A 26,851-nucleotide genomic window follows, 5' to 3' on the forward strand; every position below is an offset into this window, starting at 1 on the left:
CTCTATTATGCATGGGAATAATGCTGGTGTTTTTAATGTCCAACATGCTGGTGTTTTTAATGTGCAGCACAACATGACAACAACATGACAACAACATGGTAGCAGCACAACATGTCAACAACATGGTAGCAGCACAACATGACAACAACATGACAACAACATGACAACAACATGGTAGCAGCACAACATGACAACAACATGGTAACAGCATGACAACAACATGGTAGCAGCACAACATGACAACAACATGGTAGCAGCACAACATGACAACAACATGGTAGCAGCACAACATGACAACAACATGACAACAACATGGTAGCAGCACAACATGACAACAACATGGTAGCAGATCAACATGACAACAACATGGTAGCAGCACAACATGACAACAACATGGTAGCAGCACAACATGACAACAACATGGTAGCAGCACAACATGACAACAACATGGTAGCAGCACAACATGACAACAACATGGTAGCAGCACAACATGACAACAACATGGTAGCAGCACAACATGACAACAACATGGTAGCAGCACAACATGACAACAACATGGTAGCAGCACAACATGACAACAACATGACAACAACATGGTAGCAGCACAACATGACAACAACATGGTAGCAGCACAACATGACAACAACATGGTAGCAGCACAACATGACAACAACATGGTAGCAGCACAACATGACAACAACATGGTAGCAGCACAACATGACAACAACATGGTAGCAGCACAACATGACAACAACATGGTAGCAGCACAACATGGCAACAACATGACAACAACATGGTAGCAGCACAACATGGCAACAACATGACAACAACACGGTAGCAGCACAACATGACAACAACATGGTAGCAACACAACATGACAACAACATGGTAGCAGCACAACATGACAACAACATGGTAGCAACACAACATGACAACAACATGGTAGCAGCACAACATGACAACAACATGGTAGCAACACAACATGACAACAACATGGTAGCAACACAACATGACAACAACATGGTAGCAACACAACATGACAACAACATGACAACAACATGGTAGCAGCACAACATGACAACAACATGGTAGCAGCACAACATGACAACAACATGACAACAACATGGTAGCAGCACAACATGACAACAACATGGTAGCAGCACAACATGACAACAACATGGTAGCAACACAACATGACAACAACATGGTAGCAGCACAACATGACAACAACATGGTAGCAACACAACATGACAACAACATGGTAGCAACACAACATGACAACAACATGGTAGCAACACAACATGACAACAACATGACAACAACATGGTAGCAGCACAACATGACAACAACATGGTAGCAGCACAACATGACAACAACATGACAACAACATGACAACAACATGGTAGCAGCACAACATGACAACAACATGACAACAACATGGTAGCAGCACAACATGACAACAACATGGTAGCAGCACAACATGACAACAACATGGTAGCAGCACAAAGCATTGTACAAACATTATTGGCCACAGACAACAGCACAAAGAGGAAGAAGGTAGAGACAACAATACATCAGGCAAAGCAGCCACAACTGACAACGGACATTATATTGTCAGGATTGGAGTTAAATCCTTAACTAGGTATTAATTTATTAAAATATTATTAATTAAGCAGACTCATATCAAACCAACAACCCTGGCGTTGCGTGCGCCATGCTTTACCAACTGTGCGACACAGAACTATTCTAGCATTATATATTCATAATGTACATATTCACATGTAGCTACAGGTCTGCATAGACGAAAGTATTGGCTGTAAGAAGTCAGACAAAACATATTTGCTCATCTTTAAATTAATAAACAATGTAGTGAATATTTTTCTAAACTGCGTTACTCATTCCAGTCAGCTGACGGCGATATGCGTCTTCAGATGGTGACGTCATATCTAGTGGACTACACGACACCGGAAGCTGTTTCAACAACACGGATGCTGACTCATTCAACCACCTCCGTAGCCTGGTATCCAACATACAACCGAAAACATTGAAGCTCTTTGGACCATTTTTGATTTCGGTGTTTTTAACACAATCCTCTTTACGTATCTACTATTTAACTTAAACGTAACTTGTTTGCTCAATTTACACATTTGTTGATTATACTGAACCTAAGCTAATCGTCAATGCTAGCTAGCCCACCATGAGCTCTCCAAGCTACTCTCCTCCTGCTAAAGAAGAGGTCTGCTGGACGGAGAAAGAGGGCCTGTGGCTGAACGTTGTCGTGAAAGAAGAGGGGGAAGAGGAGGATGTTTCCGTAAAAGGAGAGGAAGATGCTTTCAGAATGAAAGAGGAGGAAGAGGAGGCTATCAGTATCACGTTTAAAGAAGAGGAAGAACCTTTTGGAGTGGGAGAGGAGGCTATCTCAATAAAAGAGGAGGAGGAAGACGTTTGGAGAGATGAAGAGGGAGAGGAAGAGGAGACTGAAGATCTGATTAACACCAGTGAGTACTGTCTTAAAAACACAGCCAGAAACTCTGCAGTTGTTGAACTAATGTGTGGTTTTAAAGCCAAAGGGGCATTGCACTGAAATGTGCTCCTCACCAGAACCCCAAATATAAGCTCGTAAAGCTCCGTTGTGTGTAAACAATGCAAATGTAAACAAACACTGTATTTGACGCAAAACGTATTTAAAACGATCATTTTGATCTCATGGTCGGTCCTTGCATCCACAGCTCTGTCTATGAATTAGAGTTGTTCCATTCCTTCAAACCCTCCGCTACTCTCCCCTATCTGTTCATTAGGACAGTGGAGACTGAATTAGTTGTTCCATTCCTTCAAGCCCTCCGCTACTCTCCCCTATCTGTTCATTAGGACAGTGGAGACTGAATTAGAGTTGTTCCATTCCTTCAAGCCCTCCGCTACTCTCCCCTATCTGTTCATTAGGACAGTGGAGACTGAATTAGAGTTGTTCCATTCCTTCAAGCCCTCCGCTACTCTCCCCTATCTGTTCATGAGGACAGTGGAGATATAAAACGTTTAAGTACCAAATCAAGTGTTATTGGTCACATACACATGGTAAGCAGACGTTAATGAAATGACATTTTATTTCTTCGGCCTCCTGAGGTTGAAGAGACGCTGTTGCACCTTCTTCACTACACTGTCTGACCATTTCAGTTTGTCTGTGATGTGTACGCCGAGGAACTGAAAAGTTTCCGCCTTCTCCTCTCCCCTCGGCTACACTCCCCTATCTTTTTATTAGGACACTGAAGCGTTTAATGACCAATAACAGGGGAGGTTCACATTTTTTAGAGGTATGAGGGGTATGGCTCTACCTTTCTCACTCATTATTATTCATGATCCATTCATGATTATCCCTAATCGTGTTAGCATCCACATTAATATACAAGTGTTCAGAAACATATTCTATTCTTGTGTGACTCGTATGACACGATACATTATTTACCGTTCATTTCTGTTGGGTACAACATCATCTGAAACGCAACCAAAACAAACTGCAAATGCATCCAACATGTTTGTAGAGTCACAAGCTTGATGTAGTTATTATGTTGTAGGAATGTGAGACCAAATACTACACTTATGACTACTTCAATACACATAGAAGTGAATTTTGGCCAAATACTTATGACGCATTCAAATGTGAGAGACTAGATACATGAAGTCATTTTATTTCTAAATGGTAGAACAGATACCCTGAAAATAACCTCAAATAAAAGGTGACGTTCTGTGCCGTCTCATATGAAGCATTTGATCTCATATCTAAAATTCTGGAGTACAGAGTCACATTAAACTGTTATCTTCCCTGTCTGAATAAATACATAGGGGAGTATATATCGTTTATTTAAGCAATTAGGCCCGTATACCACAGGTATGTCAAAACATTTATTTTTACTACTCTAATTACCTTGGTAACCTGTTTATAATAGCAATAAGGCACCCCGGGGGTTTGTGGTATATGGCCAATATACCACGGCTAAGGGCTGTTCTTAGGCACAGTCCAACTCCCATATTACCTGACCTCTTTACTAACCTGTAAGAGTAGGAGTTACCCTACCCAATCACAGGGATGGATAACTGTAAATTCCAACTGCTGCTACAGACGTAGGAAAAACAGCTGAGGCATTCCATGTCATTTCAGCAACTGATCTCCGAGGAAATGAAGCTAATTGATTAGCACTTTTGATTTATAAGGATTCACATAATATTCTATAAATATAGTGTCCAACATCCAATTTGGACCAAACTTCTTCCTACCTTTTGAGTAGACATTAGGAATCCAACAACCAGTATATATGTTTTTAATAGACAGTTACTATCTATCGACTTAAATCTGGAATAAAAAGGTCCCACGGTTGTGTTTTTGGAGAGACAGAAAGGAGAGGGGGACCCTTGTCCTCCATTACTACTGGACTGCTAATATTCACAACCTTTTGGGTTTTTACACTAAAAAATAAATATATATATATTTCAGACAATGACGGCCTAGGAACATTCATAGAGGAGGAAGGACCGGTGTGTTCCTTTATGGAAAATAACTAATGTCAAACACCATCCCTGGTCTCCTTAGTCTGTGCTCCACTACCATCCCTGGTCTCCTTAGTCTGTGCTCCACTACCATCCCTGGTCTCCTTAGTCTGTGCTCCACTACCATCCCTGGTCTCCTTAGTCTGTGCTCCACTACCATCCCTGGTCTCCTTAGTCTGTGCCCCTCCATCCCTGGTCTCCTTAGTCTGTGCTCCACTACCATCCCTGGTCTCCTTAGTCTGTGGCCCTACCCTCCCTGCTCTCCTTAGTCTGTGCTCCACTACCATCCCTGGTCTCCTTAGTCTGTGCTCCACTACCATCCCTGGTCTCCTTAGTCTGTGCTCCACTACCATCCCTGGTCTCCTTAGTCTGTGCTCCACTACCATCCCTGGTCTCCTTAGTCTGTGCTCCACTACCATCCCTGGTCTCCTTAGTCTGTGCTCCACTACCATCCCTGGTCTCCTTAGTCTGTGCTCCACTACCATCCCTGGTCTCCTTAGTCTGTGGCCCTACCATCCCTGGTCTCCTTAGTCTGTGCTCCACTACCATCCCTGGTCTCCTTAGTCTGTGCTCCACTACCATCCCTGGTCTCCTTAGTCTGTGCTCCACTACCATCCCTGGTCTCCTTAGTCTGTGCCCCTCCATCCCTGGTCTCCTTAGTCTGTGCTCCACTACCATCCCTGGTCTCCTTAGTCTGTGCTCCACTACCATCCCTGGTCTCCTTAGTCTGTGCTCCACTACCATCCCTGGTCTCCTTAGTCTGTGCTCCACTACCATCCCTGGTCTCCTTAGTCTGTGCTCCACTACCATCCCTGGTCTCCTTAGTCTGTGGCCCTACCATCCCTGGTCTCCTTAGTCTGTGCTCCACTACCATCCCTGGTCTCCTTAGTCTGTGCTCCACTACCATCCCTGGTCTCCTTAGTCTGTGCTCCACTACCATCCCTGGTCTCCTTAGTCTGTGCCCCTCCATCCCTGGTCTCCTTAGTCTGTGCTCCACTACCATCCCTGGTCTCCTTAGTCTGTGCTCCACTACCATCCCTGGTCTCCTTAGTCTGTGCCCCTACCATCCCTGGTCTCCTTAGTCTGTGCTCCACTACCATCCCTGGTCTCCTTAGTCTGTGCTCCACTACCATCCCTGGTCTCCTTAGTCTGTGCTCCACTCCACTCCATCCCTGGTCTCCTTAGTCTGTGCTCCACTCCACTCCATCCCTGGTCTCCTTAGTCTGTGCCCCTTCCACCCCTCGTCTCCTTAGTCTGTCCCCCTACCATTGAGTAAACAATACCACTCAATCAACCCTATTGTGAAAAGTTCACTTAGGTCTCAGTTTGGGATCCACGTCGGACACAGACAAGCTATCTCATCCATGCCTTTTATTTCCAACCCACTCTTCACGCCCTTCCTCATAGACACAGCCTTCCAGCTATGTTTTCAGAAAGGACTGAAGAGTGGAAAATACCTTTTCCATGAAAGTATATTTACCTCCTTTGAACATCTAGTTAGAGAGCACAGTATACCCCAGACACACTTCCTAATGTACCAACAGATTCACAGTATACCCCAGACACACTTCTTCAGGTACCAACAGATTCACAGTGTACCCCAGAAACACTTCTTCAGGTACCTGCAGATTCACAGTGTACCCCAGACACACTTCTTCATGTACCAACAGATTCACAGTATACCCCAGACACACTTCTTAATGTACCAACAGATTCACAGTATACCCCAGACACACTTCTTCAGGTACCAACAGATTCACAGTGTACCCCAGACACACTTCTTCAGGTACCAACAGATTCACAGTATACCCCAGACACACTTCTTCAGGTACCTGCAGATTCACAGTATACCCCAGACACACTTCTCATTGTACCTGCAGATTCACAGTATACCCCAGACACACTTCTTCATGTACCAACAGATTCACAGTATACCCCAGACACACTTCTTCAGGTACCAACAGATTCACAGTATACCCCAGACACACTTCCTAATGTACCAACAGATTCACAGTATACCCCAGACACACTTCTTCAGGTACCAACAGATTCACAGTATACCCCAGACACACTTCTTCAGGTACCAACAGATTCACAGTATACACCAGACACACTTCTTAATGTACCAACGGATTCACAGTATACCCCAGACACACTTCTTAATGTACCAACAGATTCACAGTATACCCCAGACACACTTCTTCAGGTACCTGCAGATTCACAGTATACACCAGACACACTTCTTCAGGTAGACACGTTTAATACTACAGTTTAAAGTATTTCATGGCCTACACATTTGCAGGAATAGACTTGTTCCATTCTACTACTCTACTGGTCATGTCTGACACTAGTTCCATTCTACTACTCTACTGGTCATGTCTGACACTAGTTCCATTCTGTTACTCTACTGGTCATGTCTGACACTAGTTCCATTCTACTACTCTACTGGTCATGTCTGACACTAGTTCCATTCTACTACTCTACTGGTCATGTCTGACACTAGTTCCATTCTACTACTCTACTGGTCATGTCTGACACTAGTTCCATTCTACTACTCTACTGGTCATGTCTGACACTAGTTCCATTCTGTTACTCTACTGGTCATGTCTGACACTAGTTCCATTCTGTTACTCTACTGGTCATGTCTGACACTAGTTCCATTCTACTACTCTACTGGTCATGTCTGACACTAGTTCCATTCTACTACTCTACTGGTCATGTCTGACACTAGTTCCATTCAACTACTCTACTGGTCATGTCTGACACTAGTTCCATTCTGTTCCTCTACTGGTCATGTCTGACACTAGTTCCATTCTGTTACTCTACTGGTCATGTCTGACACTAGTTCCTTTCTGTTACTCTACTGGTCATGTCTGACACTAGTTCCATTCTGTTACTCTACTGGTCATGTCTGACACTAGTTCCTTTCTGTTACTCTACTGGTCATGTCTGACACTAGTTCCATTCTGTTACTCTACTGGTCATGTCTGACACTAGTTCCATTCTGTTACTCTACTGGTCATGTCTGACACTAGTTCCATTCTGTTACTCTACTGGTCATGTCTGACACTAGTTCCATTCTGTTACTCTACTGGTCATGTCTGACACTAGTTCCATTCTACTACTCTACTGGTCATGTCTGACACTAGTTCCATTCTACTACTCTACTGGTCATGTCTGACACTAGTTCCATTCTGTTACTCTACTGTTCATGTCTGACACTAGTTCCATTCTGTTACTCTACTGGTCATGTCTGACACTAGTTCCATTCTACTACTCTACTGTTCATGTCTGACACTAGTTCCATTCTGTTACTCTACTGGTCATGTCTGACACTAGTTCCATTCAACTACTCTACTGGTCATGTCTGACACTAGTTCCATTCTGTTCCTCTACTGTTCATGTCTGACACTAGTTCCATTCTACTACTCTACTGGTCATGTCTGACACTAGTTCCATTCTGTTCCTCTACTGTTCATGTCTGACACTAGTTCCATTCTACTACTCTACTGGTCATGTCTGACACTAGTTCCATTCTACTACTCTACTGGTCATGTCTGACACTAGTTCCATTCTGTTCCTCTACTGGTCATGTCTGACACTAGTTCCATTCTGTTACTCTACTGGTCATGTCTGACACTAGTTCCATTCTACTACTCTACTGGTCATGTCTGACACTAGTTCCATTCTACTACTCTACTGGTCATGTCTGACACTAGTTCCATTCTGTTACTCTACTGGTCATGTCTGACACTAGTTCCATTCTACTACTCTACTGGTCATGTCTGACACTAGTTCCATTCTACTACTCTACTGGTCATGTCTGACACTAGTTCCATTCTGTTCCTCTACTGGTCATGTCTGACACTAGTTCCATTCTACTACTCTACTGGTCATGTCTGACACTAGTTACATTCTACTACTCTACTGGTCATGTCTGACACTAGTTCCATTCTACTACTCTACTGGTCATGTCTGACACTAGTTCCATTCTACTACTCTACTGGTCATGTCTGACACTAGTTCCATTCTGTTACTCTACTGGTCATGTCTGACACTAGTTCCATTCTGTTACTCTACTGGTCATGTCTGACACTAGTTCCATTCTGCTCCTCTACTGGTCATGTCTGACACTAGTTCCATTCTGTTACTCTACTGTTCTTGTCTGACACTAGTTCCATTCTACTACTCTACTGGTCATGTCTGACACTAGTTCCATTCTGTTACTCTACTGGTCATGTCTGACACTAGTTCCATTCTGTTACTCTACTGGTCATGTCTGACACTAGTTCCATTCTACTACTCTACTGTTCTTGTCTGACACTAGTTCCATTCTACTACTCTACTGGTCATGTCTGACACTAGTTCCATTCTACTACTCTACTGGTCATGTCTGACACTAGTTCCATTCTACTACTCTACTGGTCATGTCTGACACTAGTTCCATTCTGTTACTCTACTGGTCATGTCTGACACTAGTTCCATTCTGTTACTCTACTGGTCATGTCTGACACTAGTTCCATTCTGTTACTCTACTGGTCATGTCTGACACTAGTTCCATTCTGTTACTCTACTGGTCATGTCTGACACTAGTTCCATTCTGTTACTCTACTGGTCATGTCTGACACTAGTTCCATTCTACTACTCTACTGGTCATGTCTGACACTAGTTCCATTCTACTACTCTACTGGTCATGTCTGACACTAGTTCCATTCTACTACTCTACTGGTCATGTCTGACACTAGTTCCATGTCTGACACTCGTTCTTTGAGACTGTCTCATAGCTGCGGCTTGGAGTATTGCTTCTTCCTCTTTTGTAATGTAATATCTATCCTATACTGTCTGGGCTATGTATCCAGTAAAGGCCTAATAAATGCATAACAACAGTCAAGTTTAATAGGGTTTTTTGTTAGACTACAGCGTGGTTTCCCAAACTCGGTCCTCTGGACCCCAAGCTTTGATTATTTGAATCAGCTGTATAGTGTCATGGGGGGAAAAAAACAAAATGTGCACCCCTCGGGGTCCCGAGTTTGGGAAACATTGGCCTTGAAGCATTACAGCCACTCTGTGATGACTTGGCACTACAAATCAAATCAAATTTTATTATTCACATTTAGTAAAATGCTTACTTACGAGCCTCTAACCGACAGTGCAGTTTCAAAAAATATGGATAAGTATAAGAGATAAAAGTAACAAGTAAAAAATAACAATATATACAGGGGGGGGTGCCGGTACAGAGTCAATGTGCGGGGGCACCGGTTAGTTGAGGTAATATGTACATGTAGGTAGAGTTAATTAAAGTGACTATGCATAGATGACAACAGAGAGTGGCAGTGGTGTGGTGGGGCAATGTGAATAGTCTGGGTAGCCGTTTGACTAGATGTTCAGGAGTCTTATGGCTTGGTGGTAGAAGTTGTTTAGAAGCCTCTTGGACCTAGACTTGGCGTTCCGGTACCGCTTGCCGTGTGGTAGCAGAGAGAACAGTCTATGACTAGGGTGGCTGGAGTCTTTGACATTTTTTAGGGCCTTCCTCTGACACCGCCTGGTATAGAGGTCCTGGATGGCAGGAAGCTTGGCCCCGGTGAAGTACTGGGCCGTTCGCCTTACCCTCTGTAGTGCCCTGCGGTCGGAGGCCGAGCAGTTGCCGTACCAGGTAGTGATGCAACCAGTCAGGATGCTCTCGATGTAGAACCTTTTGAGGATCTGAGGACCCATACTAAATGTTTTCAGTCTCCTGAGGGGGAATAGGTTTTGTCGTGCCCGCTTCACAACTGTCATGGTGTGCTTGGACCATGTTAGTTTGTTGGTGATGTGGACACCAAGGAACTTGAAGCTCTCAACCTGCTCCTCTATTTCCTGTAATCTACAATCATCTCCTTTGTCTTGATCACGCTGAGGGAGAGGTTGTTGTCCTGGCACCACAGCCACTGGGATTTATTTGTATCCCTTATTTTACCAGGTATGTTTAATGAGAACACATTCTCATTTACAGCAACGACCTAGGGAATATTTACAGGGGAAAAGAATGAGCCAATTGGAAGTTGGGGATGATTCGGTGGCCATGATGGTATGAAGGCCAATTTGGTAGTTTAGCCAGGACAGCGGGGTTAACACCCTTACTCTTTAGATAAGTGCAATGGGATCTTTAGTGACCACAAAGAGTCAGGACGTCCCATCCTGCACCCTACACAGGGCAATGTCCCTAATCACTGCCCTGGGGCTTTGGGATATTTTTTTTAGACCAGAGGAAAGACTGCCTCCTACTGGCGCACCAACACCACTTCCAGCAGCATTTGGTCTCCCATCCAGGGACCGAGCAGGACCAACCCTGCTTAGCTTCAGAGGCAAGACTGCCTCCTACTGGCGCACCAACACCACTTCCAGCAGCATTTGGTCTCCCATCCAGGGACCGAGCAAGACCAACCCTGCTTAGCTTCAGAGGAAAGACTGCCTCCTACTGGCGCACCAACACCACTTCCAGCAGCATTTGGTCTCCCATCCAGGGACCGAGCAGGACCAACCCTGCTTAGCTTCAGAGGAAAGACTGCCTCCTACTGGCGCACCAACACCACTTCCAGCAGCATTTGGTCTCCCATCCAGGGACCGAGCAGGACCAACCCTGCTTAGCTTCAGAGGAAAGACTGCCTCCTACTGGCGCACCAACACCACTTCCAGCAGCATTTGGTCTCCCATCCAGGGACCGAGCAGGACCAACCCTGCTTAGCTTCAGAGGAAAGACTGCCTCCTACTGGCGCACCAACACCACTTCCAGCAGCATTTGGTCTCCCATCCAGGGACCGAGCAGGACCAACCCTGCTTAGCTTCAGAGGAAAGACTGCCTCCTACTGGCGCACCAACACCACTTCCAGCAGCATTTGGTCTCCCATCCAGGGACCGAGCAGGACCAACCCTGCTTAGCTTCAGAGGAAAGACTGCCTCCTACTGGCGCACCAACACCACTTCCAGCAGCATTTGGTCTCCCATCCAGGGACCGAGCAGGAGCAACCCTGCTTAGCTTCAGAGGAAAGACTGCCTCCTACTTGCGCACCAACACCACTTCCAGCAGCATTTGGTCTCCCATCCAGGGACCGAGCAGGACCAACCCTGCTTAGCTTCAGAGGAAAGACTGCCTCCTACTGGCGCACCAACACCACTTCCAGCAGCATTTGGTCTCCCATCCAGGGACCGAGCAGGACCAACCCTGCTTAGCTTCAGAGGAAAGACTGCCTCCTACTGGCGCACCAACACCACTTCCAGCAGCATTTGGTCTCCCATCCAGGGACCGAGCAGGACCAACCCTGCTTAGCTTCAGAGGAAAGACTGCCTCCTACTGGCGCACCAACACCACTTCCAGCAGCATTTGGTCTCCCATCCAGGGACCGAGCAGGACCAACCCTGCTTAGCTTCAGAGGCAAGACTGCCTCCTACTGGCGCACCAACACCACTTCCAGCAGCATTTGGTCTCCCATCCAGGGACTGAGCAGGACCAACCCTGCTTAGCTTCAGAGGAAAGACTGCCTCCTACTGGCGCACCAACACCACTTCCAGCAGCATTTGGTCTCCCATCCAGGGACCGAGCAGGACCAACCCTGCTTAGCTTCAGAGGCAAGACTGCCTCCTACTGGCGCACCAACACCACTTCCAGCAGCATTTGGTCTCCCATCCAGGGACCGAGCAGGACCAACCCTGCTTAGCTTCAGAGGCAAGACTGCCTCCTACTGGCGCACCAACACCACTTCCAGCAGCATTTGGTCTCCCATCCAGGGACCGAGCAAGACCAACCCTGCTTAGCTTCAGAGGAAAGACTGCCTCCTACTGGCGCACCAACACCACTTCCAGCAGCATTTGGTCTCCCATCCAGGGACTGAGCAGGACCAACCCTGCTTAGCTTCAGAGGCAAGACTGCCTCCTACTGGCGCACCAACACCACTTCCAGCAGCATTTGGTCTCCCATCCAGGGACCGAGCAGGACCAACCCTGCTTAGCTTCAGAGGAAAGACTGCCTCCTACTGGCGCACCAACACCACTTCCAGCAGCATTTGGTCTCCCATCCAGGGACCGAGCAGGACCAACCCTGCTTAGCTTCAGAGGAAAGACTGCCTCCTACTGGCGCACCAACACCACTTCCAGCAGCATTTGGTCTCCCATCCAGGGACCGAGCAGGACCAACCCTGCTTAGCTTCAGAGGCAAGACTGCCTCCTACTGGCGCACCAACACCACTTCCAGCAGCATTTGGTCTCCCATCCAGGGACCGAGCAGGACCAACCCTGCTTAGCTTCAGAGGCAAGACTGCCTCCTACTGGCGCACCAACACCACTTCCAGCAGCATTTGGTCTCCCATCCAGGGACCGAGCAGGACCAACCCTGCTTAGCTTCAGAGGAAAGACTGCCTCCTACTGGCGCACCAACACCACTTCCAGCAGCATTTGGTCTCCCATCCAGGGACCGAGCAGGACCAACCCTGCTTAGCTTCAGAGGAAAGACTGCCTCCTACTGGCGCACCAACACCACTTCCAGCAGCATTTGGTCTCCCATCCAGGGACCGAGCAGGACCAACCCTGCTTAGCTTCAGAGGAAAGACTGCCTCCTACTGGCGCACCAACACCACTTCCAGCAGCATTTGGTCTCCCATCCAGGGACCGAGCAGGACCAACCCTGCTTAGCTTCAGAGGAAAGACTGCCTCCTACTGGCGCACCAACACCACTTCCAGCAGCATTTGGTCTCCCATCCAGGGACCGAGCAGGACCAACCCTGCTTAGCTTCAGAGGAAAGACTGCCTCCTACTGGCGCACCAACACCACTTCCAGCAGCATTTGGTCTCCCATCCAGGGACTGAGCAGGACCAACCCTGCTTAGCTTCAGAGGAAAGACTGCCTCCTACTGGCGCACCAACACCACTTCCAGCAGCATTTGGTCTCCCATCCAGGGACCGAGCAGGACCAACCCTGCTTAGCTTCAGAGGCAAGTCAGCAGTAGGATGCTGCTGGTTAACATGCTCTTTTATTGAGTGATCTAGTCCCGATTAAACCTCATAGGAAGACAGTTGTATCATGTGGAGGTTTCATTCAGGTCTCTGTTAAACTAAATAATCTGTTTGTCTTTGACAGGAGAGACACCAGACTCTCACGATGACAGCGGGAAGAGTTCTTCAGGGAAACCAGACCCGGCGACACCCAAACCAACGAGACGACATCAATGCTCCCACTGTGGAAAGAGTTTTCCCTGGTTAAGGGCCCTGAAGCAGCATAAGAAAAAACACTCTGGAGAGAAGCCTTATCGCTGTTCTCAATGTGGAATGACTTTTACCTGGGCAGGAAGCCTATGGGGGCATAAGAGAATACACTCTGGAGAGAAGCCTTACCACTGCTCCCACTGTGGAAAGAGTTTTAGGAAGTTAGGTGACCTGAAGGCGCATGAGAGGACACACACAGGAGAAAAGCCCTACCAATGTTCCCAGTGTGGAAAGAGTTTTAGCCATTCAGGGAGCCTTAAAGACCATGAGAGGAGACACAGACAAGAAAAACCCTACCAATGCTCCCTGTGTGGAAAGAGTTTTATCACGTTAGGGAACCTAAAACAGCATAAAAGGACACACACAGGAGAAAAGCCCTACCAATGCTCCCAGTGTGGAAAGAGTTTTAGCCATTCAGGGAGCCTTAAAGACCATGAGAGGAGACACAGACAAGAAAAACCCTACCAATGCTCCCTGTGTGGAAAGAGTTTTATCAAGTTAGGGGCCCTGAATCGGCATGAGAGGACACACACAGGAGGGGATAAGACGTACCACTGCTCCCTGTGTGAAAAGAGTTTTAACCGGTTAAGACATCTGAATAAGCATGAAAGAATACATACACAGGAGGAGAAGACATACCGCTGCTCACTGTGTGGAAAGACATTTTCCCAGTCAGAGGACCTGAAAGCACATGAGAGAATAGAGAGGCTGTGTTCTGACTTGTGCTTTTGACTGAGAATTTGTGTTTTTGTTCATGCCACATTAAATCATATTGTTTATGATTAAACCTGTCTATATAATGCATAACTGTACTATAACACACACAGGAGAAGAAGACCTTCCACTGTTCTCATTGCCTTTGACTGAGAATTCGTTTTTTTTGTTTTTGAACCCACTGATAGGTTTGGATTTCTAAACGTTAAATAGTGTTAATCATCAGTTATACTAGAGACATAAGGGGTGCCATAGTCTGGTTTCTACAACAGAAGTGAATGGTTATGTGTAGGAGGAATGTATATGGTGGATTCAGTTAAGTTTGGAATGTATTGAGTGAAGGGAGGACGATCACATGTTGGCAGGCACTGATCAGGGTGGCAAACCTGGTCAAGAACTACAGGAAACGTATGATCTCTGTAATTGCAAACAAAGGTTTCTGTACCAAATATTAAGTTCTGCTTTTCTGATGTATCAAATACTTATGTCATGCAATAAAATGCAAATTAATTACTTAAAAATCATACAATGTGATTTTCTGGATTCTTGTATTAGATTCCGTCTCTCACAGTTGAAGTGTACCTATGATAAAAATTACAGACCTCTACATGCTTTGTAAGTAGGAAAACCTGCATAATCGGCAGTGTGTCAAATACTTGTTCTCCCCACTGTATATAGCTAGTGGCTCATTTGAATAGCATTTGAATAACTGTTTGTTTGATTGATTGTGTAGTAGATGTAAAGTTTGTTTTAAATGAATTAAAAAACGAATAAATTAACATATGTTTCAAATGAAATGAACAATAAATAAAATATTTTCTTCAAGTGCGTTACCCGGTCTTTCAGGCAATGCCAGTGTGACGTATAGTCTGGTGGACATGACGCTTCTTCACAACAACAACAAGGATGTCACTAGTTACCACAGCCAGAAAGGTTAAGTAATTGTCTTGAGGGTCTAGCCTTCTAAAAATATATTAAACAACACAAGGATGAAGTGACTGTCATTATGGTACTCTTTATTGTGCATAAGAAAACGGCTAAATCCAAACAGAAAAACCAAGTGTATTTGTATTTACTATGGATCCCTATTAGCTACTGCCAAGGCAAGCTAGAAGTCATCAACCAGAGGGAGCTAAAAGGCTAGCTAGCTAGCAGTCATCAACCAGAGGGAGCTAAAAGACTAGCTAGCAGTCATCAACCAGAGGAGCTAAAAGACTAGCTAGCAGTCATCAACCAAGAGGGAGCTAAAAGACTAGCTAGCAGTCATCAACCAGATGGAGCTAAAAGACTAGCTAGCAGTTATCAACCAGAGGGAGCTAAAAGGCTAGCTAGCTAGCAGTCATCAACCAGAGGAGCTAAAATACTAGCTAGCAGTCATCAACCAGAGCGGAGCTAAAAGGCTAGCTAGCAGTTATCAACCAGAGGGAGCTAAAAGGCAAGCTAGCAGTCATCAACCAGAGGGAGCTAAAAGGCTAGCTAGCTAGCAGTCATCAACCAGAGGGAGCTAAAAGGCTAGCTAGCTAGCAGTCATCAACCAGAGGAGCTAAAATACTAGCTAGCAGTCATCAACCAGAGGGAGCTAAAAGACTAGCTAGCAGTCATCAACCAGATGGAGCTAAAAGACTAGCTAGCAGTTATCAACCAGAGGGAGCAAAAAGGCTAGCTAGCAGTCATCAACCAGATGGAGCTAAAAGACTAGCTAGCAGTCATCAACCAGATGGAGCTAAAAGACTAGCTAGCAGTCATCAACCAGAGGGAGCTAAAATACTAGCTAGCAGTCATCAACCAGAGGGAGCTAAAAGACTAGCTAGCAGTCATCAACCAGATGGAGCTAAAAGACTAGCTAGCAGTTATCAACCAGAGGGAGCAAAAAGACTAGCTAGCAGTCATCAACCAGAGCGGAGCTAAAAGGCTAGCTAGCAGTTATCAACCAGAGGGAGCTAAAAGGCAAGCTAGCAGTCATCAACCAGAGGGAGCAAAAAGGCAAGCTAGCTAGCAGTCATCAACCAGAGGAGCTAAAAGACTAGCTAGCAGTCATCAACCAGAGGGAGCTAAAAGACCAGCTAGCAGTCATCAACCAGAGGGAGCAAAAAGGCAAGCTAGCTAGCAGTCATCAACCAGAGGAGCTAAAAGACTAGCTAGCAGTCATCAACCAGAGGGAGCTAAAAGACTAGCTAGCTAGCTAGCAGTCATCAACCAGAGGAACTAAAAGGCAAGCTAGCTAGCAGTCATCAACCAGAGGAGCTAAAAGACTAGTTAGCAGTCATCAACCAGAGCGGAGCTAAAAGGCTAGCTAGCAGTTATCAACCAGAGGGAGCTAAAAGGCAAGCTAGCAGTCATCAACCAGAGGGAGCTAAAAGGCTAGCTAGCTAGCAGTCATCAACCAGAGGAGCTAAAAGACTAGCTAGCAGTCATCAACCAGAGGGAGCTAAAAGGCTAGCTAGCTAGCAGTCATCAACCAGAGGAGCTAAAATACTAGCTAGCAGTCATCAACCAGAGGGAGCTAAAAGACTAGCTAGCAGTCATCAACCAGATGGAGCTAAAAGACTAGCTAGCAGTTATCAACCAGAGGGAGCAAAAAGGCTAGCTAGCAGTCATCAACCAGATGGAGCTAAAAGACTAGCTAGCAGTCATCAACAAGATGGAGCTAAAAGACTAGCTAGCAGTCATCAACCAGAGGGAGCTAAAAGACTAGCTAGCAGTCATCAACCAGAGCGGAGCTAAAAGGCTAGCTAGCAGTTATCAACCAGAGGGAGCTAAAAGGCTAGCTAGCAGTCATCAACCAGAGGGAGCTAAAAGGCTAGCTAGCTAGCAGTCATCAACCAGAGGAGCTAAAAGACTAGCTAGCAGTCATCAACCAGAGGGAGCTAAAAGGCAAGCTAGCTAGCAGTCATCAACCAGAGGGAGCTAAAATACTAGCTAGCAGTCATCAACCAGAGGGAGCTAAAAGACTAGCTAGCAGTCATCAACCAGAGGGAGCTAAAAGACTAGCTAGTAGTCATCAACCAGAGGGAGAAAAAAGGCAAGCTAGCTAGCAGTCATCAACCAGAGGAGCTAAAAGACTAGCTAGCAGTCATCAACCAGAGGGAGCAAAAAGGCAAGCTAGCTAGCAGTCATCAACCAGAGGAGCTAAAAGACTAGCTAGCAGTCATCAACCAGAGGGAGCTAAAAGACCAGCTAGCAGTCATCAACCAGAGGAGCTAAAAGACTAGCTAGCAGTCATCAACCAGAGGGAGCAAAAAGGCAAGCTAGCTAGCAGTCATCAACCAGAGGAGCTAAAAGACTAGCTAGCAGTCATCAACCAGAGGGAGCTAAAAGACCAGCTAGCAGTCATCAACCAGAGGGAGCAAAAAGGCAAGCTAGCTAGCAGTCATCAATCAGAGGAGCTAAAAGACTAGCTAGCAGTCATCAACCAGAGGGAGCTAAAAGGCTAGCTAGCTAGCAGTCATCAACCAGAGGAGCTAAAAGGCAAGCTAGCTAGCAGTCATCAACCAGAGGGAGCTAAAATACTAGCTAGCAGTCATCAACCAGAGGGAGCTAAAAGACTAGCTAGCAGTCATCAACCAGAGGGAGCTAAAAGACTAGCTAGCAGTCATCAACCAGAGGGAGCTAAAAGACTAGCTAGTAGTCATCAACCAGAGGGAGCAAAAAGGCAAGCTAGCTAGCAGTCATCAACCAGAGGGAGCTAAAAGACTAGCTAGCAGTCATCAACCAGATGGAGCTAAAAGACTAGCTAGCAGTTATCAACCAGAGGGAGCAAAAAGGCTAGCTAGCAGTCATCAACCAGATGGAGCTAAAAGACTAGCTAGCAGTCATCAACCAGAGGGAGCTAAAAGACTAGCTAGCTAGCTAGCAGTCATCAACCAGAGGAGCTAAAAGGCAAGCTAGCTAGCAGTCATCAACCAGAGGAGCTAAAAGACTAGCTAGCAGTCATCAACCAGAGCGGAGCTAAAAGGCTAGCTAGCAGTTATCAACCAGAGGGAGCTAAAAGGCAAGCTAGCAGTCATCAACCAGAGGGAGCTAAAAGGCTAGCTAGCTAGCAGTCATCAACCAGAGGAGCTAAAAGACTAGCTAGCAGTCATCAACCAGAGGGAGCTAAAAGGCTAGCTAGCTAGCAGTCATCAACCAGAGGAGCTAAAATACTAGCTAGCAGTCATCAACCAGAGGGAGCTAAAAGACTAGCTAGCAGTCATCAACCAGAGGAGCTAAAATACTAGCTAGCTAGCTAGCAGTCATCAACCAGAGGGAGCTAAAAGACTAGCTAGCAGTCATCAACCAGAGGGAGCTAAAAGACTAGCTAGCTAGCTAGCAGTCATCAACCAGAGGAGCTAAAAGGCAAGCTAGCTAGCAGTCATCAACCAGAGGAGCTAAAAGACTAGCTAGCAGTCATCAACCAGAGCGGAGCTAAAAGGCTAGCTAGCAGTTATCAACCAGAGGGAGCTAAAAGGCAAGCTAGCAGTCATCAACCAGAGGGAGCTAAAAGGCTAGCTAGCTAGCAGTCATCAACCAGAGGAGCTAAAAGACTAGCTAGCAGTCATCAACCAGAGGGAGCTAAAAGGCTAGCTAGCTAGCAGTCATCAACCAGAGGAGCTAAAATACTAGCTAGCAGTCATCAACCAGAGGGAGCTAAAAGACTAGCTAGCAGTCATCAACCAGATGGAGCTAAAAGACTAGCTAGCAGTTATCAACCAGAGGGAGCAAAAAGGCTAGCTAGCAGTCATCAACCAGATGGAGCTAAAAGACTAGCTAGCAGTCATCAACCAGATGGAGCTAAAAGACTCTGTTAGTTCTGAAAAACAAGCTTATATTTTGGGTTGGGTGGATATAGGATCATATTGTTTATATTTTAATCAATGGCATTTCCTTACAATTTCCATTAGTCTTTCAGTTGTTTTTCTTCTGTTTTTATCCTCTTATGTATGTTGTGTATGTAACTGATGTGAAATGGCTAGCTAGTTAGCGGTGGTGCGCGCTAATAGCGTTTCAATTGGTGATGTCACTCGCTTTGAGACCTTGAAGTAGTGGTTCCCCTTGCTCTGCAAGGGCCGCGGCTTTTGTGGAGCGATGGGTAACGATGCTTCATGGGTGACTGTTGTTGATGAGTGCAGAGGGTCCCTGGTTCGCGCGAGGGGACGGACTACAGTTACACTGTTACATGTACTAAATATATAGTTTAATTTTCATAGTTTTTTCCTGTTGTCGCGTCTTTACTGTCATGAAATTGAAGACTTATAGTTTTTATCAAAGATTCTCTGTAATTAGTTATTACGCGATCAACTAAATTATAACGTAACTAATTAACTAGGAATTTGGGGCAGATATTTTCATATCTGATCAATAGTCTTCTGATTAATGATTTATTTATTTTACCTCACGTTACTCATTCCAAACGTCGTAAATTGTTGGTTATCTGCACGAACCCAGTCTTCACTATGAGTCATCGGACTAAAGTTGTACTGTTACATGAACTAAAAAATTTCTGTTTAATTTTCATAGTTTTTCCTGTGAAACCATTGTGTTGCATCCATGTCTGACATGTGCTGTATAAATAAAGCTTGATTTGATTTGAAAATATTGCAAAACAAGAACATTTGACAAATGACCATAATATCAAAGAACAAATGTGTGTGTCTGAGGAGAAATTAACTTTCATACAGCCAAAGGGGGTGAGAAATTACACCAATATCAGTGAACAATTTATTTACAATGTAAATAAACATGGACGATGGAACATATTCCTTTAGTTTACGTGATGAACCACTAAGGGGACATAAATATTGACCTCTGACCTGTCACGGCTCCTCCTCTGCAGTGCAGGGGGCGGTTCCTCCTGCAGGCAGAGGAGGGTCGTTAAGTGATTGGAGCCACCTGGGCTCAGGGTATAAAACTGCTTACTAATCATCTCTCTCTCTCTGCTCCTCCAGGTATGCTCATGATTTGTTTGTTCCTTTTTAGTTTTGCATAGTTTCCACTCAGTCATGTTCACACACACATATTCACGCATCCCTGCACTTTACATACACCTTACATTATGATACATCCACACCTCATTCCTATTTCTTAGTTTAAGTTAATAGTTTGCTTAATAATAAAGAATACTTTTAAATTGGCCTATACCTGTTGTTCGTGTCCTCTCATTTGTTACAGGCTATGAGCCGGCTTGTGACAAGTGGGGGCTCGTCCGGGATAGTAGTTAACTTGGGTTAGTTTAGTTCAGATTGACAATTTTTTTTGTTTGAGGGTAAGTTTTGGTTGGGCCAATTTTGTTGAAGAGAGAGTTGAGAGCCATGTGTTCTTTTGGTTCAGTTAGCTTGGTAGCTAAGCAATTCACTGTGTTTTTCTGGGTTTTGTTCAGGTGGGAGTCCTCTCCTGTTCAGGCATATCAGCAAGTGTCAATAGGAGGCTTGTGGTGTTTTTGTTTTAGGTGGCAGTGAACGTGGGTAGAGCATCCCTTTCCCTTTTCCCCTACATCGGCTCGGGAGCACCTCCGTGGTTATGGGAGGGCTGCCAGTTTCTGGTTGTCTTTTCCACTCCACTGGTTTTGTGTGCATAAAACCCCACCACATGTGACTGCACGAAGACCAGGGCCAGTTAGTTAGTAGTTTTTGGAGGATAGTGGGGTGTGGCTCCTGTCCTTGAACCCAGACTGACAGGAGGGTCGTTAAGTGATTGAGAGGCTGGTTGGCTGACCTGGGCTGGAGCAGACTGGGAGGCTGGTATTCTGACCTGGGCTGGAGCAGACTGGGAGGCTGGTATTCTGACCTGTGCTGGAGCAGACTGAGAGGCTGGTATTCTGACCTCGGCTGGAGCAGACTGGGAGGCTGGTATTCTGACCTCGGCTGGAGCAGACTGGGAGGCTGGTATTCTGACCTGGGCTGGAGCAGACTGGGAGGCTGGTATTCTGACCTGGGCTGGAGCACACTGTGTTGGAGCAGACTGGTAGGCTGGTGCAGTGTCATCAGGCTGTGTGGTGGAGGCCATCCTGTTCTCGGATTCTGCTTGTGTTATGCCAACCACCAGGTCATTATTACCACCAGGTCATTATTACCACCAGGTCATTATTACCACCAGGTCATTATAACCACCAGGTCATTATTACCACCAGGTCATTATAACCACCAGGTCATTATAACCACCAGGTCATTAGAACCACCAGGTCAGGGAGAAAAGACTCACCTTGTCGCTCAGGTAGGGTATCAGCCTGAGCTATTTAAAAACACTTTTTCAACATTTCAAGATAGCAGTTAGTTTAGTTTGATGTAAATAAAGATAGCTGAGAAGTGGGACTCTGTCATTGTTTCTGACAAGATCTCTCATTGATCTCGGGTTCAGCCACCAGGGGGCACCAAACCTCTTTGAAAAGTTCATGTGAATAGTTACCACTTCTCAGGAGATGATAGACTTAGCCTTTCAAATGTTTTGTAATGATGGGATGGCTATGGAACAGAACTTTAAAACCTGGTTTTCTTGTATGTACCAGTTCATGAAATCACACATTTGACCTTTATGCTCACTGAGTCTGTACATAGTCAAAGCTTTCCTTAAGTTTGGGTCAGTCACAGTGGTCAGGTATTCTGCCCTTTCTCCGCCTCTCTCCCTTTTCACTCCCTCTCTCCGCCTCTCTCCCTTTTCACTCCCTCTCTCCGCCTCTTTCCCTTTTCACTCCCCTCTCTCCGCCTCTCTCCCTTTTCACTCCCTCTCTCCGCCTCTCTCCCTTTTCACTCCCCTCCGCCTCTCTCCCTTTTCACTCCCTCTCTCCGCCTCTCTCCCTTTTCACTCCCTCTCTCCGCCTCTCTCCCTTTTCGCTCCCTCTCTCCGCCTCTCTCCATTTTCACTCCCCTTTCTCCGCCTCTCTCCCTTTTCACTCCCTCTCTCCCTTTTCACTCCCCTCTCTCCGCCTCTCTCCCTTTTCACTCCCCTCTCTCCGCCTCTCTCCCTTTTCACTCCCCTCTCTCCGCCTCTCTACCTTTTCACTCCCTCTCTCCGCCTCTCTCCCTTTTCACTCCCTCTCTCCGCCTCTCTCCCTTTTCACTCCCTCTCTCCGCCTCTCTCCCTTTTCACTCCCTCTCTCCGCCTCTCTCCCTTTTCACTCCCTCTCTCCGCCTCTCTCCCTTTTCACTCCCCTCTCTCCCTTTTCACTCCCCTCTCTCCCTTTTCACTCCCCTCTCTCCCTTTTCACTCCCCTCTCTCCCTTTTCACTCCCCTCTCTCCGCCTATCTCCCTTTTTCACTCCTCTCTCCGCCTCTCTCCCTTTCACTCCCCTCTCTCCCTTTTCACTCCCCTCTCTCCGCCTCTCTCCCTTTTCACTCCCTCTCTCCGCCTCTCTCCCTTTTCACTCCCTCTCTCCGCCTCTCTCCCTTTTCACTCCCTCTCTCCGCCTCTCTCCCTTTCACTCCCCTCTCTCCCTTTTCACTCCCTCTCTCCCTTTTCACTCCCTCTCTCCGCCTCTCTCCCTTTTCACTCCCTCTCTCCGCCTCTCTCCCTTTTCACTCCCTCTCTCCGCCTCTCTCCCTTTTCACTCCCACTCTCCGCCTCTCTCCCTTTTCACTCCCTCTCTCCGCCTCTCTCCCTTTTCACTCCCTCTCTCCGCCTCTCTCCCTTTCACTCCCTCTCTCCGCCTCTCTCCCTTTTCACTTCCTCTCTCCGCCTCTCTCCCTTTTCACTCCCTCTCTCCGCCTCTCTCCCTTTTCACTCCCCTCTCTCCGCCTCTCTCCCTTTTCACTCCCTCTCTCCGCCTCTCTCCCTTTTCACTCCCCTCTCTCCGCCTCTCTCCCTTTTCACTCCCTCTCTCCGCCTCTCTCCCTTTTCACTCCCTCTCTCCGCCTCTCTCCCTTTTCACTCCCTCTCTCCGCCTCTCTCCCTTTTCACTCCCTCTCTCCGCCTCTCTCCCTTTTCACTCCCCTCTCTCCGCCTCTCTCCCTTTTCACTCCCCTCTCTCCGCCTCTCTCCCTTTTCACTCCCCTCTCTCCCTTTTCACTCCCTCTCTCCGCCTCTCTCCCTGTTCACTCCCGTCTCTCCCTTTTCACTCCCCTCTCTCCGCCTCTCTCCCTTTTCACTCCCTCTCTCCGCCTCTCTCCCTTTTCACTCCCCTCTCTCCGCCTCTCTCCCTTTTCACTCCCCTCTCTCCGCCTCTCTCCCTTTTCACTCCTCTCTCCGCCTCTCTCAATTTTTCACTCCTCTCTCCGCCTCTCTCCCTTTTCACTCCCCTCTCTCCCTTTTCACTCCCCTCTCTCCGCCTCTCTCCCTTTTTCACTCCTCTCTCCGCCTCTCTCCCTTTTCACTCCCTCTCTCCGCCTCTCTCCCTTTTCACTCCCTCTCTCCGCCTCTCTCCCTTTTCACTCCCTCTCTCCGCCTCTCTCCCTTTTCACTCCCTCTCTCCGCCTCTCTCCCTTTTCACTCCCTCTCTCCGCCTCTCTCCCTTTTCACTCCCTCTCTCCGCCTTCTCCCTTTTCACTCCCTCTCTCCGCCTCTCTCCCTTTTCACTCCCTCTCTCCGCCTCTCTCCCTTTTCACTCCCTCTCTCCGCCTCTCTCTCTTTTTATTCCCTCTCTCCGCCTCTCCCTTTTCACCCCCTCTCTCCGCCTCTCTCCCTTTTCACCCCCTCTCTCCGCCTCTCTCCCTTTTCACTCCCTCTCTCCGCCTCTCTCCCTTTTCACTCCCTCTCTCCGCCTCTCTCCCTTTTCACTCCCTCTCCCCGCCTCTCTCCCTTTTCACTCCCTCTCCCCGCCTCTCTCCCTTTTCACTGCCTCTCTCCGCCTCTCTCCCTTTTCACTCCCTCTCTCCGCCTCTCTCCCTTTTCACTCCAACTCTCCGCCTCTCTCCCTTTTCACTCCCTCTCTCTCCCTCTCTCCCTTTTCACTCCCCCTCTCCGCCTCTCTCCCTTTTCACTCCCCCTCTCCGCCTCTCTCCCTTTTCACTCCCTCTCTCCGCCTCTCTCCCTTTTCACTCCCTCTCTCCGCCTCTCTCCCTTTTCACTCCCTCTCTCCGCCTCTCTCCCTTTTCACTCCCTCTCTCCGCCTCTCTCCCTTTTCACTCCCTCTCTCCGCCTTCTCCCTTTTCACTCCCTCTCTCCGCCTCTCTCCCTTTTCACTCCCTCTCTCCGCCTCTCTCCCTTTTCACTCCAACTCTCCGCCTCTCTCCCTTTTCACTCCCTCTCTCTCCCTCTCTCCTTTTTCACTCCCCCTCTCCGCCTCTCTCCCTTTTCACTCCCCTCCGCCTCTCTCCCTTTTCACTCCCTCTCTCCGCCTCTCTCCCTTTTCACTCCCTCTCTCCGCCTCTCTCCCTTTTCACTCCCTCTCTCCCTTTTCACTCCCCTCTCTCCGCCTCTCTCCCTTTTCACTCCCTCTCTCCGCCTCTCTCCCTTTTCACTCCCTCTCTCCGCCTCTCTCCATTTTCACTCCCTCTCTCCGCCTCTCTCCCTTTTCACTCCCTCTCTCCGCCTCTCTCCCTTTTCACTCCCTCTCCCCGCCTCTCTCCCTTTTCACGCCCTCTCTCCGCCTCTCTCCCTTTTCACGCCCCCTCTCCGCCTCTCTCCCTTTTCACTCCGCCTCTCTCCCTTTTCACTCCCCTCTCTCCGCCTCTCTCCCTTTTCACTCCCTCTCTCCGCCTCTCTACCTTTTCACTCCCTCTCCCTCCCTAAGAACTTCCCATTTGAATCAATAAGGATTGCAGTTGTGGGTGACTATCTGGGTGGAGCAGACTGGGAGGCTGGTATTCTGACATGGGCTGGAGCAGACTGGGAGGCTGGTATTCTGACATGGGCTGGAGCAGACTGGGAGGCTGGTATTCTGTCCTGGGCTGGAGCACACTGTGCTGGAGCAGACTGAGAGGCTGGTAAGTTGACCTGGGCTGGAGCAGACTGAGAGGCTGGTATTCTGACCTAGGCTGGAGCAGACTCAGAGGCTGGTATTCTGACTTGTGCTGGAGCAGACTGGGAGGCTGGTATTCTGACCTCGGCTGGAGCACACTGTGCTGGAGCAGACTGAGAGGCTGGTATTCTGACCTGTGCTGGAGCAGACTGGGAGGCTGGTATTCTGACCTGGGCTGGAGCAGACTGGGAGGCTGGTATTCTGACCTGGGCTGGAGCAGACTGGGAGGCTGGTATTCTGACCTGGGCTGGAGCACACTGTGTTGGAGCAGACTGAGAGGCTGGTTGGCTGACCTGGGCTGGAGCAGACTGAGAGGCTGGTATTCTGACCTGGGCTGGAGCAGACTGGGAGGCTGGTATTCTGACCTGGGCTGGAGCAGACTGGGAGGCTGGTATTCTGACCTGGGCTGGAGCACACTGTGTTGGAGCAGACTGAGAGGCTGGTTGGCTGACCTGGGCTGGAGCAGACTGAGAGGCTGGTATTCTGACCTGGGCTGGAGCAGACTGAGAGGCTGGTTGGCTGACCTGGGCTGGAGCAGACTGGGAGACTGGTATTCTGACATGGGCTGGAGCACACTGTGATGGAGCAGACTGAGAGGCTGGTATTCTGACCTGGGCTGGAGCACACTGTGCTGGAGCAGACTGGGAGGCTGGTATTCTGACCTGTGCTGGAGCAGACTGGGAGACTGGTATTCTGACCTGTGCTGGAGCAGCCCGGGAGACTGGTATTCTGACCTGTGCTGGAGCAGACTGGGAGACTGGTATTCTGACCTGGGCTGGAGCACACTGGGAGACTGGTATTCTGACCTGGGCTGGAGCAGACTGGGAGACTGGTATTCTGACCTGGGCTGGAGCAGACTGGTAGGCTGGTGCAGTGTCATCAGGCTGTGTGGTGGAGGCCATCCTGTTCTCGGGTTCTGCTTGTGTTATGCCAACCACCAGGTCATTATTACCACCAGGTCATTATAACCACCAGGTCATAAGAACCACCAGGTCATTAGAACCACCAGGTCATTAGAACCACCAGGTCATTAGAACCACCAGGTCATTAGAACCACCAGGTCATTATTACCACCAGGTCATTAGAACCACCAGGTCATTAGATCCACCAGGTCATTAGAACCACCAGGTCATTATTACCACCAGGTCATTATAACCACCAGGTCATTATTACCACCAGGTCATTATAACCACCAGGTCATTATAACCACCAGGTCATTATTACCACCAATGTAGGTCAAGGGTCATCTTCTTGTCACTGTCGCTGCGCTCAGACCGAGCAAGCTACGGTCAAGCGGGGCATCTCGTTGAACTCGGCACGGCTATGGTGATGTCATTTTTAGTGGTGATTTCAGAATGCTATTTTGGTGGTTTTTCACTGTTGAAACATATTGCAAATGCACTAAAGTCAACTAGCAAGTCAGTGTCCATCAGCTAATTAGATATTTTCAGACACCAAGCTGATACCATCTGACTCCAAACTCACTTTTTCCAACTC

At 47.6% G+C, this 26,851-nt stretch overlaps 2 protein-coding genes across 3 annotated transcripts in view; both read left to right on the top strand.

The window, feature by feature from the left end:
- Positions 1–26,851, top strand: part of LOC129842755 (zinc finger protein 239-like) — a 54,357-nt gene that overhangs the window by 7,253 nt on the left and 20,253 nt on the right. The gene's annotated exons all lie outside the window — the stretch shown is intronic.
- Positions 1,951–25,246, top strand: LOC129842750 (zinc finger protein 239-like). 2 transcript variants are annotated; one of them, XM_055911383.1, is made up of 2 exons: positions 1,951–2,498; positions 13,649–15,320. In XM_055911383.1, the coding sequence occupies exons 1-2, from the start codon at positions 2,198–2,200 to the stop codon at positions 14,503–14,505; spliced, it is 1,158 nt and encodes a 385-aa protein (XP_055767358.1). In that variant the 5' UTR covers positions 1,951–2,197; the 3' UTR covers positions 14,506–15,320. The 2 variants fall into 2 exon arrangements, with proteins under 2 accessions (XP_055767358.1, XP_055767359.1); XM_055911384.1 differs by lacking the exon at positions 13,649–15,320 and adding an exon at positions 25,127–25,246 and having other exon boundaries at positions 1,952–2,498.

This window comes from Salvelinus fontinalis, unplaced genomic scaffold, assembly GCF_029448725.1.
Source record: "Salvelinus fontinalis isolate EN_2023a unplaced genomic scaffold, ASM2944872v1 scaffold_0064, whole genome shotgun sequence".
Classification (NCBI taxonomy): Eukaryota; Metazoa; Chordata; class Actinopteri; order Salmoniformes; family Salmonidae; genus Salvelinus; species Salvelinus fontinalis.

Excerpts from the sequence above, each read along its gene's own strand:
- LOC129842750 (XM_055911383.1), top strand. The coding sequence starts at position 2,198 with ATGAGCTCTCCAAGCTACTCTCCTCCTGCTAAAGAAGAGGTCTGCTGG. Across the intron at positions 2,499-13,648 it reads TGAAGATCTGATTAACACCA|GAGAGACACCAGACTCTCAC; the intron begins GTGAGTACTGTC and ends TGTCTTTGACAG.